Source organism: Pseudorca crassidens, chromosome X, assembly GCF_039906515.1.
Source record: "Pseudorca crassidens isolate mPseCra1 chromosome X, mPseCra1.hap1, whole genome shotgun sequence".
Taxonomy (NCBI): Eukaryota; Metazoa; Chordata; class Mammalia; order Artiodactyla; family Delphinidae; genus Pseudorca; species Pseudorca crassidens.
This window is the reverse complement of record NC_090317.1, coordinates 40,007,287-40,023,670: the sequence shown is the minus strand read 5'-3', so window position 1 is coordinate 40,023,670 and position 16,384 is coordinate 40,007,287. Positions and strand designations below refer to the sequence as shown.

Here is a 16,384-nt window from a genome sequence, read left to right as displayed (position 1 = left end):
TTGGATAGGTTCTTTGACAATGTCACTAATAAGGATAGCCCGTTGCCTTCAAGTGTGCAGCAGGGTTCAAATGTAAGTGATGAAAAAAGCAGTCATATTAGAGTGGATATTACAGATTTGATTAGAGAGTCAAATGAGGTAAGTTTTTCTTATGCCATAAATATAATTACATAGCATATTTAAAATGATAGATACTATAGTTATATCTCTAGTGGTATATTAAGAGTAAGATAATAATACATGTAAAGATGCAGTAATGTAAAATCTGATTTCACTTTAAAAATGAGTTCTATGAACTGTTCCTACGTTATATAGCTTCCTCTGCTTCAGTTTGCTTTTCATTAAATGAAACTATTCACATAGTTTTACAAATAATGACCACTTTTAAATATCTATCACTGCATAAAAAGGTGAAAAATATTCTCTTCTTAGAGACTAAGAATTTTACCAGTGTTCTTGTACTTAGTCTAGACCCATAGTAGATGGAATCCTCTCCTGTGAATATACAGAAAAACTGAAACGTAGGAGGTGAAAATTTGCATAATCACTGAAGAAGTTGGGAAAATAGCTAGGAATAGAACCAAGGCCTCTGAGAATTGAATCTGATGAAATTCAATTGTAAGAAAAGTGGATATTTATTATGAATGAGTATCCACTGAAATCATATTTTTTGCAGAAATATGGGAGTATTCGCTGTGAAGATATATACAGCATGCGCTGTCGAAATAGGTTGTATGTGATACAGACCCTAGAGGAAACAACAAAGCAGAATGTGGTGAGTATCCACCCAATGGGGGAAAACCAATTGGAGTAACATTTTTTTCCTGAACTTCATTTAAAAATTATCATTTCATGTTAAGAAAATAAAATAACTATACATTTGAGCTAGATTCTTGCCACAGCTTAGCTTACTGTAAATTTTTTGAGAGGAAATAAGTGATTTTCTTCTGGTTGAAGCATTGGTTTTCCAACATGTTTTGTGTTATGTGACCTTTAATATTGAATGCTATGATGTAGGCATTTAAGCATAACATATTTGTGATGTGCTTCATCAATAAGAACAGCTGACCTACATAGTACTCTAGGCTGCTAATATGTATTATTATCCTTGGATACCCAAGATAAAGTGAAAAAGGAATAAACAGTGTGTTTTAAGTACTCCTTTTTAGTATTTGGATGACTGCATTAGAAGCTGTTAATATTGGTTGCTTCTGGTGAGTGGAATTAATAGATTTCTGGTTGGAAGAGAGAGTGTTTTACTTTGCTGTATGAATCCTTCTGTGCTGTTTGAGCTTTTATCATGATCATGTATTGTTTTTGTAAACCTACTTGCTTAAAGGTTAAGTCCTCAGAGGTACAAATCTGGGAAAATTAACATTTCTGAATACATGCTCATTGTGAATAATTCAAACATTATAGAAATGTAAAAAAGTAGAAGTTTCCTACCCCAGGAGTAACTAACATTAAAATGATTTGGCATGTATCCTTCCAGATCTTTTTTCTAAATATCTATAGACATAAATGTGTATGTGGTGGGGGGGAGGGGGACAATATAGCTTTTCAAATGAGATCATACCAGTTACTTTGTTCTGCAACTTTTTTCACTCAGAGCTATATCATGGTCATTGCATATTATTGCATACCTCGCTTCTCTTAATGCACTGAATAGTAGGTCTCCATTTAGTAGGTCTCCCTCTCTCTTTCATTTTAATGTTTTTTCGCTTTTGCAAGTAATACCTTATATAAACAACATGGGTTTGAACTGCACAGGTTCACCTACATGAGGATTGTTTTCAATAAACATGTACTACAGTACTACAAGATCCATGGTTGGTTGAATCTGTAGATGTGGAACCATGGATATGAAGGGCCAACTGTAAAGTATATGCAGATTTTTGACTGTGTGGAAGGTCAGCACCCTTAACCCCCGAGTTGTTCAAGGGTCAACTGTATATCTAATCTTACACATTTGTAAGAGTATTTAAACATTGACAGGTCCTGCTAAATTATCCTCTAAAAGATTTGTATCAAATTATAATCCCACCAACAGTGTGTAAGAATGCCTTTTTCCCCACACTCCCACTAGCGTCACATTTTAAAAATATTAGTGGTATTAATTCTTTGTCAATTATATTTGTGGCTAACATTTCCCCCAATCTTGTTGTTTCTTTAATTTTTATGATGTATTATGATGTATTTCAGAGTATATAACTTTCAAAATTTTATGTAGTCAAATCTCTTCTTTTTTTACATATTGTGTGTGTTTCATGTCAAACTTAGCAAGGCCTTCCCCATATAAAATTATATAATTTATAAACATACTTTCTCATATTGGCTTATAGTACTGGTATTGCTTTGTTTTTTTAAAAATTAATTTATTTACTTATTTTTGGCTGTGTTGGGTGTTTGTTGCTGCGCGCGGGCTTTCTCTAGTTGCTTCGAGCAGGGGCTACTCTTCGTTGCAGTGCGTGGGCTTCTCACTGCGGTGGCTTCTCTTGTTGTGGAGCACGGGCTCTAGGCACACAGGCTTCAGTAGTTGTGGCTTGCGGGCTTTAGGGCGCAGGCTCAGTAGTTGTGGCGCATGGGCTTAGTTGCTCTGCGGCATGTGGGATCTTCCCAGACCGGGGCTCGAACCTGTGTCCCCCGCATTGGCAGGCAGATTCCTAACCACTGCGCCACCAGGGAAGCCCCACACTGTTTTAATTATTGTGGCTTTATAGTCCATTTTGAAATCTGGTAAGGCTTTTAATATTCCTTTTTAATATCCATTTTAATGATGTCTTTTTAAATGTCCTTTAGTAAGCATTTATTGTTTTCATCATATAGATCTTACACATTTCTTGTTGGGTTTGTCTACTCCTATATATTTTATGGTTTTGTTACTAATATGAATGAGATCTTTTTTCTTTACATTTTCTAATTTGTTTATTATAGTATATGTAAAAGCCATTGATTTGCACATGTTGCTTTTTTAAGTGGCTGTGTTACTGACTCTCATTAATTCTAATTTTTTTCAGTTGAATTTCTGAATAGACAAGCATATCATTTCTAGTCTTAGAGTTTTGGCGCTTCCTAATATATATACCTGTTTTCAGTTTTTTGATGTTATTGTAGTGGGTAGGACCTTCAGAGAAGTATTAAATAATAGCAGTGGAAGTAGCCTTCCTTGGCTCATTCTGGAATTTAATAGAAGTGCCTCTGGTATTTTATTATTAAGTATGATATTTGCTGTTGATTTTTGAAGGATGCCTTTTAGCAAATTAAGGAGTTTCATTCAGTTTCTAGGTTAAGGGATTTGGGACATTTAAAAAAAATCTATATTGAATGTTAACTTTGATCAAATAACTTTTCCATATCTTGAGGTTATATTTATTAATGTAGTAAAGTACATTAAAGAATTCCTAATATTAGACTTCTGTTGGATTCTTGAAATGAGTCCTATTTGTTCGTGTTGTATTATTCTTTTAATATTCTGCTTTGATAATTTTCCTAAATAGTTTAGCTTGGTTCTTTATATCTGTGTTAAAGTGACATTGGCTTACAGTGTGTGTGTGCTAACTTTAGTTTTCATATTAGAATTGTGCTCACGTCATAGAATGGATTTTGGAACAAATCATATTTTTCTATGCTCTGGGATAGATTACGTTTTTTGGCACAGAGAGGGAATGTACATCTCCCAGTGACTTTGAAGTGTTTAATGACAACCCCATATGGTGACTTGACAGATTGCTTATATAGCAAGACAGGAATATATGGAAAAAAACTATAGAATATTGTTGCTTATATTTATAGACATTAAGTGGCTGTCCTTTGGCAGTTATCTCTGGATATGAAGAGATGAAGGTCAAATTACATATCAGAATAGAATTGAGCTATAGTCTCTGTACAACTTTTTAAAAGGGAAAATATGTACATTTACTTTGTTATTCCTTTAAAAAGTTAAAAAAATATATTTTATTCTGGCAGAGGGAGATTTCTAAATTGATTCAAAGAGAATATGCTGAAGTGTTAAATTCTAAATTGCTTTTAATCCTTTTAAAGTTGCGTGTTGTATCACAAGATGTGAAATTGAGCCTTCATGAATTGGATGAACTTTATGTCATCTTTAAGGTACTGTTTTCCTTCTTTAAATGAAAAATAATATTCTTAGCAGAATTTTACCACAACTGTTCAACTATTTTATCTTTAATTACTTTAGTAGACATGTTTAAAAGAAAAAAATCTTATAAAGTTACTTTTTCTGATATAATGACTTTGCTTTTTTTTTTTCCCCCATTTCTTAAATAGAGAGAGTTGTTTTTTTCTTACTATTGGTGTTTGAGTTCTCCAGTATTGAAGCACCATGATCCTAGTCTGCCATATTTGGAACAGTATCAGATTGACTGCCAGCAGTTCAGAGTGTTGTATCACTTGTTGAGTCCCTGGGCTCATTCTGCAAACAGAGACTCACTAGCTTTATGGACATTCAGATTGTTGGATGAAAACTCCGACTGCCTTATAAACTTCAAAGAATTCTCCTCTGCAATTGGTAGGATGATGTCCAATAATCTTCTTTTTTAAAGCAAAAAAATAAAGGTACCCCTAGAAATACTTAGTACTGCCTATCATTGCCAATTTAGTCAGATTTTATCAGCCTGATATCAGATTTTTTTATCAGATTTACATTGTCTCCAACTTTAGCAATAACTGGACCATTTTCTTTGTTTTTTGCTAAGTCTAAATATATTCATCTCATTTTGCCCCAACCCTCCCAGAAAAACAAGCTGTTAGATGTGGATGATTTAATGAAGGAAGAGAATGTCCTGATTTTCCCACCTTCAGGCACATGGATTCTTCAGGAGGACGTTCTCCCTCAATAAAAATCCAACCACATAGCCTAGAAAAGTGGTAGAGAACTATTCAATGAACATTTTGTGCCTGTAGATAGTCCACTGGTTATATCATTCCTTTGCTTTTCCAGACAACCTAGCATGCTTTCTTATCAGGGATTGCCCCTTGAAGAGGAGTTCTCTCCTCAGATGAAGCATAAGGCCTCATTCAAAAGAAAAAGTAAATTTTAGATTGGGATTGGGGGAAAGAGTTCAGCAGAAGAGCATTTTATTTATCCCTCTGATAAAGGGTATTTTGCTTATATACTTCAAGGAGAGAATCTGGCCTACTGGGTAGTTGTTTAACAGTTAGTTTAAGTAACAGAAGGTTTCTGAATCCTAATTCCTGGCTAGTATCTGTGTCTTAATTAATCTGTGTTGCTGGAATTGATTGAATGTTCTTTGGCTGTGATTATTTGCAATTTAATTTTATTGAACAGACATAATGTACAATGGAAGTTTTACTGAGAAGCTTAAGGTGCTTTTTAAGCTGCATATTCCTCCAGGTAAGAATTTAACAGTTGTTAGTGATATATAGGAGTTGACTCCATTTTAACAAGTATAATTACAGATATCATTCCATTTTAACAAATAACGTAATTTTCCATATGATATAAGGTCATTGCTTCATTGTGGCCCATGGATCATATTAGCAATATTTTTGCTGATATATAGTTACACTGACATCTATGGAAGAGTTTCTGTGCAACAGATGGGTTCACAAGTTTCCTTCCTGTTAGTGTTCAATCAATTTAATGATAAGTAGTTTGTGTGTAGGAACTATCTATCATTTGAATATTGTCATAATGTTGAATTTTTATTGTTGTTGTTGTTATTAGAGAGTTGAATTTAACTTTAGACAAACTGCTAAACTTGTGAAATACTACAAATTATTCAGAAAAATGAGACCAGGCAACAGGGATATTAAACATTTGGAAAAGGAAGCAAAATAGGGCTTCCCTGGTGGCACAGTGGTTAAGAATCCTCCCGCCAATGCAGGGGACACGGGTTTGAGCCCTGGTCCAGGAAGATCCCACATGCCGCGGAGCAACTAAGCCCATGTGCCACAACTACTGAGCCTGCGTTCTAGAGCCCATGAGCCACAACTACTGAGCCCGCGTGCCACAGCTACTGACCCTGTGCTCTAGAGCCCGTGCTCTGCAACAAGAGAAGCCACTGCAATGAGAAGCCCACACACCGCAACGAAGAGTAGCCCCTGCTCACCACAACTAGAGAAAGCCCGTGCACAGCAACGAAGACCCAATGCAGCTAAAAATAAATATTTTTTTTTTAAAAAAGGAAGCAAAATAAAAGCTACCATTTATTGAGCACTTGCTCTGTCGAGGTGTTTGCTTTACGTGCAGTCTTTTATTTAGTTCTCATGATATCCTTGAAAGGTGGTATTATCCTTCCAATTTTGATGATACGGAAACTAAGGGAAAGATTAAATTTGCTGAAGATCACATAGCTAATAAATTGGTTAGCTGAGATTCAAACTGAAGTCTGACTCCAAAGCACAGGTTTCTTTCTATTCTACCATACTGCCTTAATGTTACCACATCATTCCACTTTACTTAAGTATTTCCCTCTGACCTTAAGAGGCAGCCTTTTCCAGGCCTGATCCATAATTGGGAAACCAGTCTTAGACTTTAAAGGAACATTGCAAAAGTACCTTTTAGCTTAGATAGGGTGATTCACACACACACACACAAAAGTACCTCATAATTTGTCTAAAGCTACACCTAAGATCTTTTAGAGCCTTCCCAGGATAGCTGGGAACCATTCTTTACCAGACCAGAAATCTAAAAGCCATCTTTAACCCTTCACAAACTCAAGTCACAATCACAGCATTTAAAACAAAAGACAAACCAAATAATAACTATGAAGGACTTTACATTGTCAAGTCAAATTAGAATGTCTAATATTGCCATGGAATGAGTACGCTTTCAATAGAAGGATCAAAAATAGAAAAAACACTGTGTATCTGTTAGAGCACTCAACTTCGTGTTTTCCTTCTTATTAAAGACGTTTTTAAATGACTGAGGTCACGTTTTCAGAGATTCCCAAGTGCCAGATTTTTTAAACATTTTTTAAAACTTTTTATTTTATATTGGAGTATATCCAATTAACCCATATTTTTAAATTTCAACTTGTAGTGGCTCTTGGAAAACTATTAAAAAGCAAGAAATTTGGAAAAATAATAGAACTCAAAGTGATCAAGTACTTCTTGTTATTTGCTATACGGTAGAGTAATACTACTTCCACATTTCTTCACATATGTCTTTTTTTGACAGGGACCCTTTGTTTGATTCTCTGCCCCCAGATTTAATTGATCTATTATAGGACTCGTTTCTGTCCCTCATTGTTATAAATGTGATTTGGGTTATCTGTTTTCAGCTTATACTGAAGTGAAGTATAAGGACCCTTCAAAGGGAGATGAACTTTCCAAGGAAGAATTACTTTATTTCAGTCAGCTCCATGGTAAATATCTGTTTTAAATTTATCTGTTTTGGGACTTCCCTGGTGGTCCAGTGGGTGAGACTCCCTGCTTCCAATGCAGGGGACCCAGGTTCAATCCCTGGTCAGGGAACTAGATCCCGCATGCATGCTGCAACTAAGAGTCTGCATGCCACAACTAGGAGGTCCGCATGCTGCAACTAAGAAGTCTACATGCCACAACTAAGAGCCTGCATGCTGCAACTAAGAGCTGGCGCAGCCTAAATAAATAAATAAATTTATCTGTTTTGATTATTAGTCACCCAGAGGTCTTTCTGGCTTAAACATTCTTTACCCAGCTACCACTAGTAAAATTTGGGTTAATTATACCTTATACTTCTTTTGTGCTACCATAACACTTAGTACAGTCCTAAATGCATGGTAAGTACTCTATAAATATTTGACTGATTAACTAAACTACATTTTGGGTTTTGATTTATGGAATTTCTTATTTACTGGAGAATTAGAAAGAAAATGCATTTTGTTTCTACTTCTGTAGCAGAAATTTCTAAAAGGTATCCAACCATTTTTTATGCCTTGTTAAAATGCGATGAAGACAATAGAATCTTTGATGATTGAAGGTCATAGCTATTATTCAAACAGTGAATACTTATCATAAATCACTGTAGGTGTAGGAGACCGGGATGAGTCTGTCTCCAAGACATAATTTGGAAGGGTTATGAGCTAATTTTTGTGTCTTTTGCTTCTTTTTCATAAATATGAATGTCTTAAAGAGGGATAAGTTCTTATTAATGTATGTTTATGTTACTGTATGTTAGTGTTTGAAGTGACCTTACAAATCATCTAGTCAAGTCCCTTAATTATATAGAGGGCACTGAGGCCAAGAAAGGAGAAATGACTCGTGTAAGAGTTTTCAATGAGGTTTTACCACAATCAGGACTAGTAGCTCAGTCTTTTGACTTCCGGTGTGTGTGTGTTTTTTCCCTAATAAAAGAAGTAATACAATTTAATTCGAAGAAAATCACAAGGAAGAAAATACCACATACCACCCAGAAATAAATACTTAATATTTGGTATACTTCCTTCTAAGATTTTTGTTTGTTTGTTTTTTGCGGTACGCGGGCCTCTCACTGTTGTGGCCTCTCCCGTTGCGGAGCGCAGGCTCAGCGGCCATGGCTCACGGGCCCAGCCGCTCCGTGGCATGTGGGATCTTCCCGGCCCGGGGCACGAACCCATGTCCTCTGCATCAGCAGGTGGACTCCCAAGCACTGCGCCACCAGGGAAGCCCTGAGATTTTTTATATGGATTTTTCCCCAGTGTTCTTTTTAAAGTTCTTGAATACTTTGCCATCTAATGATAGGAGGTCAGGTTAGCTATAATTGGTTTGATGAATTGAAGAACATAAAGTGTGCTTATAAGTCTTTATATAAAATATTATTTTACTTTCAAAAGGTATTTGTTAAATATTTTACAAAATGCAATTGTCCTCTTTTCCTCTAGTTTCCAAGCCTGCAAAGGAGAAGGAAGCAGAGTCAGCAAAAAACAGCCCTGAAAAAGGTATATGATCTAGGAGTATCATTTAGTTTAAATTATTGTTTTTGTAAATAGGGTTAACTACACAAAGGGGAAACGTGGATTCCTTTTAAAGTCTATTGATTGATTTGTCCTGAGAGCTTTTTCAGTTCCTTTGTTTTAGTTTAACAATTTCTTCTTCTTCTCTTGATACTTAAGTCTCAGAAGTTATAGAAAATACAACTGTAAATGACCTGTATTTATTTAATTTTATTATTTGAAAATATTAATTTTAATTACATAAGTAATAGATAATCCTTATAAAAGGAATTTAAATGGTACAGAAATCCTCATACCCTCACCCAACCCCACCCTGAAGTAAATGTGAAAACATTTTGGTCTGTATTCTTTCCAGACCTGTTTCAATGTATAAACAAATATAGACATCTCTCTTTTAAAAAAGAAACATTTCATAAATATTGTTGTACAATTTGCTTTTTTGATTTTGTAGTATATCATGGACATCTTTTCATGTCAGTACATTTGGATCTATCTTATTCCTTTTAATGGGTGCAGAGTATTCCACTGTTTGGTTGTACCATCATTTATTTCAGTAACTAGCTCAATATTGATGAACATTTAGGTTGTTTCCAATTAATTATATTGCAAACTATTCTCCAACAAACATTTTTATACTTACATTTTATAATACTTTTGCACATATTTCTTTAGGATAGGATAAATTCATAGAGGTATGAGAATGCTGGATAACAAAGAATATGTACATTTAATATTTTGATAGAGGTTGTCAAATTGTTCTCCAAAGGTCCATCATTCTTTTTATGTTTTTGAGTAACATTTAGTTAAAAAATAATTGCTGAAGATCTGCTTAAATATGATAACTTTGCCAGGTTGTTCAGTATATCCTAGTTTTCTAAGAGATCTAAATAATTATTAATAAAGTCCCATTAATATCATTGTGATTAAACTCTTCAAAGGAATGAATGAATAAGTACTGTTTTGAATTTTTGAAAAAGAGTCACCATAGTATGCTATGGTAACTGCATGCTAAGAACATCATATAGAAGCTATTTTAAACTTAGTGGTATGCATGAGAACATCTACATGAAATTTACATCATGTACTGTTTAATCTAAAAGGCATCCTTCTTCCTCTAGTCCCCAACCTTTCCAAAGTAAAAGTTTTAGTTTAACGGAAGTGGAGAATGTATTTTGAGAGCCAGTGAGTGAAATAAAAAGTATAGTCAGATCAATTTCTGGAGTAAAAAATGTGGAATCTTATATCTCAATGAAATATCTTTCAATCAAAATTGTTCTTTTGGGGATTTGGGAAAATATAATGGGCTGTTCATTATGAAATGGTTTTATTCCCCTCATTGAGGAAAAGAAAAAGTTGACATTCAAGCATATCTAAGTCAATGGCAAGAGGAGCTTTTGAAAAAAGAAGAAAACATTAAGGATTTACCAAGAATGAATCAGGTATAGTATTTTCAAAGAAAAATTCTGGTTTACTTGTGTGTTTTTGTATAAATGAATGTGGGTGTATCCAAATCTAAAATAGCTAACATGCTATTACAAAAATAAATAATCTATGCATCATCTCTGTAAGTTTCAAATGAGTATAGAAGAGTGGGAGTAAATTTTTAAATGATTTTCTGCTGTAAACATTTAAATGCATCTAGAGTTTCATCACAGTCCTCTGCTGTGACATTTGTACCTATAGAAAAGATGTGTGTATAACATATATTTCAGTGTTTTTTATTTCACTTATTCAGTAAACATTTCTTAGTGCCTACTAGATGACATGCCCAATGCTAGGTAGTGGGAATAATAATTAAAATAGGTCACACCCTAGTTCCTAATCATCTTAAACCTGCTCAGACAGTATTAATGACTACTATTGACACAATTCTTTTTTTTTTTTTTTTTTTTTGCGATACGCGGGCCTCTCACTATTGTGGCCTCTCCCGTTGCTGTGCACAGGCTCCAGACGCGCAGGCTTCAGCGGCCATGGCTCATGGGCCCAGCCGCGCCACGGCCTGTGGGATCTTCCTGGACCGGGGCACGAACCCGTGTCCCCTGAATCAGCAGGCGGACTTTCAACCACTGCGCCACCAGGGAAGCCCTATTGACACAATTCTAAATCCATCTCTTTCTTACACACTATTCAGTCATTATATGTTCTTATATTTTTTTAATTAAAATCTGTTGGTATAGGGACTTCCCTGGCAGTCCAGTGGTTAAGACTCTGCGTTCCCAGTGCAGGGGGCACAGGTTTGATCCCTGATCGGGGAACTAAGATCCCGCATGCCACACGGCATGGCCAAAAAATAAATTTAAAAAAATTGTTAAATCTTTTGGTATAGATACTGAGGATTCCCAGAACTTTACCAAAATGAGAAATATGAAATAGCGTAGTTTTTCTCAGTGGACTAGGTAATTTGATAGTTAAATAAGTACTTTTTAAAATTAATCATGATATATTTATTCTAAATTTTTAATAAATAAACAGTATTACAGACTAAGAAAGAAAGAGAAAACTTAAAGTATGGTACAATACATTTTTATGAAGTTTATCTTTTTTATTTGCTTTTTATTTACATATAAACTTTTCTGGTAGCATGATTGACTTATAGGACTTTTGTGTTGGAATAGTTTCTTTTTTAATTGACAAACATCTTCTAGGAATGTCTATGGATTATCTAGAGGCAATTAGCAGACAATCCAGGTTATTTCTTTACTTGGGCCCCACCTTAGCTTTTAAAGAGAAACATGTCCAAATGGGCTCCTTAGAGCTACCTTGTACTACTAGATAGGTCCCAAAACATTCTTCCTTATATTTAAGTCATCCTAGTTGAGCTGCCTACTCTAGCCCTTTGGGGAGATCAAGGGGAACTCATTCTTAATCTGTTCATTAAGATTGGTTAATGAATGAATGATTTACATGTAAGGAAATATGGGACTTTGCCTAATTAAAAGTACCACCTAACATTGATGGAATGCTGGCAGATACTGTCCAAGAATTATTGTATATATAATATATGTATATAATTTACTGTTATTAGGCAACAGATGAGAAGTCTTAAGTGGAATTTTCTTTCATGGTTCATACCCATCTTTCTAGAATCAAGATTTATTTGTGGATTAATCATCAGTTCTTATAACTTCTGTGGTGAAGGTTATATGGTACAAATTCTAAATAGAAGACTATTCACTTCTAAGTTCTCCTGATATTTGCTAAGTCTAATATCAAATGTGATATTTCTAACTTGTGTCTTCTAGTCACAATTTATTCAGTTTTCAAAGACACTATATAACTTATTTCACGGGGACCCTGAAGAAGAGTCATTATATCAAGCCATTGCTGTTGTAACCAGCCTTTTGCTCAGGATGGAAGAAGTTGGAAGGAAACTCCATAACCCTGCGTCATCAACCAAAGGATTGTCTGGTGCAGTCTGTGCTTCTGGAGGACCCAGTGAGGGGCAAACAGAGAGCCACTTAGAGAAAGATCCCTCCTCTCTCAGGGAAGAACCTCAGTGGTCATTTGCATTTGAACAGATTCTCGCCTCTTTGTTGAATGAACCAGCATTGGTGAAGTTTTTTGAGAAACCCATAGATCTAAAAGCCAAACTAGAAAATGCAAAAACCTCTCAGTTAAGTTCTAGAACCAGGAAGTAAATCTTTTAACAGGAATTGCTTATTATAGACATTTACCAAGATTCTCATAGGCGTCAGCTTGATTTCTAGGAGTAGGGATCAGGGATTTTCTTGTTACCAATGTATTTGAAGGTTAAAAAGAAGATATTTGGAAGCACAATGATTCATTCCTTTGTGGTGGTGTCTAATTTTGATATTCTCTAATACAAATATACTTTTTATATTTCACAAGGTATGCAATATCAGGGGGAGTATGCTAAATGCTAAATTTTACCACCAGAGGGCACCACCATATCACTTTTAGCAAGGAAATTACTAGTTTGTGCTGCTATTTACATATGAATTACTGATGATTTTTGAAAATGTGGTGTTATGTTTGAGTGTTAGTGATGCTGACACATCATATTGATAAATCCTACTTTCCAAATTGCCTCAGTCCTATTAGAATGCTTTAGAAAAGCAGGCCCTTAGATCTGTAGCCTTAATTATCTAGAAGATTACCATATGGGAACCTCATTTTCACGTTATCTAACTGAAATAATATTAACTTTTTAAAGTTAATCTCATTCAGTCTTCTAATAATAAATGGCTTTTTAATGAATTCTATCTTCTCCCTACCTGAGCAGTTCAGAAGCTGCTGACACACTTGTAGCTCTGTTGCTGATAAAAATAAAGAACTCAAAACTCTGGGCCGATACAAGGAAAAACGATTTTGGATTTGGATTTGAGCTGGTTAAAGCCAGCCAATTCAGAAGGGTTAATAAACAGTACAATAAACTGTGTACAGGTCTCTCATTAGACTGAGAAATTACTTGAAATTCCGAGCACTGCTCTTTGTGGCATTTGTCTCAGAGTAGCTTGAGACTGCTTTGGTTCTAGTTTTAGATTTTGGATTTTCACCAGTCATATTTTAAGTTACATTAGATAGACTGAATTATTGTATTAGTCTGGCAAGTTCGTAAAGTATATAGGCATACCTCATTTTATTGTGCTTCACTTTATTGCGCTTCATAGATACTACATTTTTTTGGTTTTTGGGTTTTGGGTTTTTTTGGCTGCTGCAGCTTGCAGGATTTTAGTTGCCTGCAGGGATTGAACCCAGGCCCTCGGCAGTGAAAGCGCAGAGTCCTAACCACTGGGCTGCCAGGGAATTCCCACAGATACTACAGTTTTACTGAAAATGAAGGCTTGTGACAACCCTGCGTTGAGCAAGTCTATCAGTGCCATTTTTCCAACAACATTTGCTCACTTTGCATCTCTGTGTCACATTTTGGTAATTCTCGCAATATTTGGAACTTTTTCATTATTATTATGTTTGTCATGGTGATCTGTGATCAGTGGTCTTTTTTTTTTTCCTTGTGGGTTTTTTTTTTATTCAAACAGAAAGTCACAAAAATTATAATCATCCTCATCAGTTCACTCAATCCCATGTAATTAATTTTTTTTTCATCTTGATCTTTTGCTAGCATTTTTATGAATTCATCAGTTTTCCACTAGAGTTCTGAAAATGCTTATTTATTCAGTTCAGCAGTATAGTCAGTTACCAGAAACCTGTACTTGTCAGTCTTTTCCATGAATTCCTTGAAGATGAAACCCTTTTATAGGAACATTTTTGCAAAAGCATCAGAGTGCACCCATTTACTGTCTGTAAATGACAAAAGAGTTAAATGATCAGTGATCTTTGATGTTACTAACAGGACTCACTGAAGGCCTAGGTGATGGTTAGCATTTTTTAGCAATAAAATGTTTAATTAAAGTATGTACATCATTATTTTAGACATAATGCTATTGCACACTTAATAGACTACACTGTAGTGTAAACGTAAGTTTTGTACGCCCTGGGAAAACAAAAAATTCATGTGACTCGCTTTATTGCAATATTTGCTTTCATCGAAGTGATCTGGAACCAAACCTGCGACATCCAAGGTATGCCTGTACTTGTGCATAATGATTGTTAAGATAATGTATAGAATTTTGGCATCTATCTAAAAAGTTGTAATCTATTTGATTTAGATGTGTAATTTCTATATACTTTATGCTGCTTATATTTCAGTCATTACAATGAAAGTTCATTTAGAGATAATGGGCTTTGTTAGCACTTTAAAGAAAAAAAACACACCTATCCAATCTTCTGTGCTGTTTCTGATAAGAACAATTTATTAATCAGTTGATTTAGGAAATTGTGGGGAGAAGTCATCCACTGGAGCTTCTTTCTTCACAAAAGACTTTGGTTTTAAGCCTTTTGACTTTTCAGATTTGAAACAATGAAAGGGCAGATATCCTTTAGGACAACCCAAGAAGTCTCCCTTTCTGGAAAAGAATTAGTATAGTCAGCCTTTGGCAAGAATCCAATGTGAACAAAGCCTAACACAGATGGCTTCATCACCACAGGATATGTTATTTTCAGAGATATTCAAGAATTTTCAAGTTGACCCTTTGAAAATTTTGTAAATTGAGCTTGGCCAAACACTTACTAGTAGTGTCTTGAAAATTATTTTGTCAACTTTGTCTTCTCAAGGAAATTACCACTTAAAGAGATGGTTGGTAAATAAACATCTGTGCCTTTTCTCAGAAACTACTTGCCTGAAACATGTCCAAATTTTAGAGTTTAGTTAATAGTTTATATGTGAACTATCACACACCTGCTATTAAGCAATGATTGTTAAATTACACTACAGTAGCTCTATAAAGACACAAGGCTCTATGCTTATATACAAAGGCACTATTGCACATACTTTGTTGAACATTTTGTCAATTGTATTTACAAAAAAATACTTTCTTAAGAACATACGTTATTAATATTTGGTGATTTTTAAACCAGAATATTGAAGATTACTTAGTATTGTATTTTAGCCTAGATTAATTAAAATTGAATACCTAAAGATTTCTGAATTGCAGAAAGATTATAAATGCAAGTTAAAAAGACGAACATTTATTTTATGAGTCTGCAGGAGACATAAGCTGAACACATAGTTTTGTAGTTGCTACCTTGTTAAGCAAATGGGTTGTTCTTAATGTTTAAAATCTTATGTAGTTGTGTCACACTGAACTAGTGCATTATACCTTATGCATTAAATTGTTAAGGTGGCTTTACTGGTCTTTATAAAAAAATGTTAAAAATCTGTTAAATAAATATGAAGAATGGCTTACTTAAAGATCTTACTATTATTTATTATGATGTACTTTTATAGATACTTAACTCAGTTATCACTTGAGGACTTCCCTCCTATATTAGTTAAGTTTCAGTTGCAGAGAACAGAATTAATTCTCATTAGTTTAGGCAGGAAAAGATTTATTACCAGATATTAAGCGGCTTACAGAATTATCAAGAGGACTGACTCTAAATTGAGCTTTCAAGAACAATTTCCAAAACTATACCACAGAACCAGGCCACCAAGGGAGTTGCTAATTCTTCTGCTGTTAGGAAACTGCTGCTTCCTACTCCATGATGAAAAGCCAGCACTACAGCTGCTACTTCCAGAACCACGCTCCACCTGCTATGATTTATACCAGCAAAATGGATGCCAAGCGTCCTGCCTCTCAGCACCCACAAGCTAGTGGCTAAATTGCAATAGAACAACCAAACATCTGAACAACCATGTTCACCGGCAGAAATGGCAGAAACTTAGCCTCCACCTTCCTTCTGCCATTTAAGTCTCACGAGTGTGCATCTCATTGGCCTGTAATATCTCCAGAATTTTAGTTGCAAGGGAATCTGGGAAATGTACTCTTAGCTTTTTAGCCCCTGCAGTACAGGAAGGCATACTAAGAGGCTGGAATGGACATCGAGCACTATATTTGCTTTCTCTTGCTGTGTAACAAATTATCACAACACACATTATCTCACCATTTCAATGCGTCAGGCCTCTG

General features: G+C 35.0%; 1 protein-coding gene across 3 annotated transcripts in view; it reads left to right on the top strand.

Moving 5' to 3' along the window:
• TBC1D8B (TBC1 domain family member 8B) overlaps positions 1-15,669 on the top strand; it is an 82,622-nt gene extending 66,953 nt beyond the window's left edge. For 2 of the 3 annotated variants that reach the window (XM_067723747.1, XM_067723746.1), the window contains exons 13-21: positions 9-138; positions 677-775; positions 4,042-4,110; positions 4,288-4,528; positions 5,309-5,374; positions 7,266-7,349; positions 8,826-8,882; positions 10,239-10,336; positions 12,140-15,669. In XM_067723747.1, coding sequence (XP_067579848.1) covers positions 9-138; positions 677-775; positions 4,042-4,110; positions 4,288-4,528; positions 5,309-5,374; positions 7,266-7,349; positions 8,826-8,882; positions 10,239-10,336; positions 12,140-12,535 — 1,240 coding nt within the window. In that variant the 3' untranslated portion in view covers positions 12,536-15,669. The other variant, XM_067723749.1, reaches the window with a different exon arrangement.
• Positions 15,670-16,384: the final 715 nt, after the last annotated feature.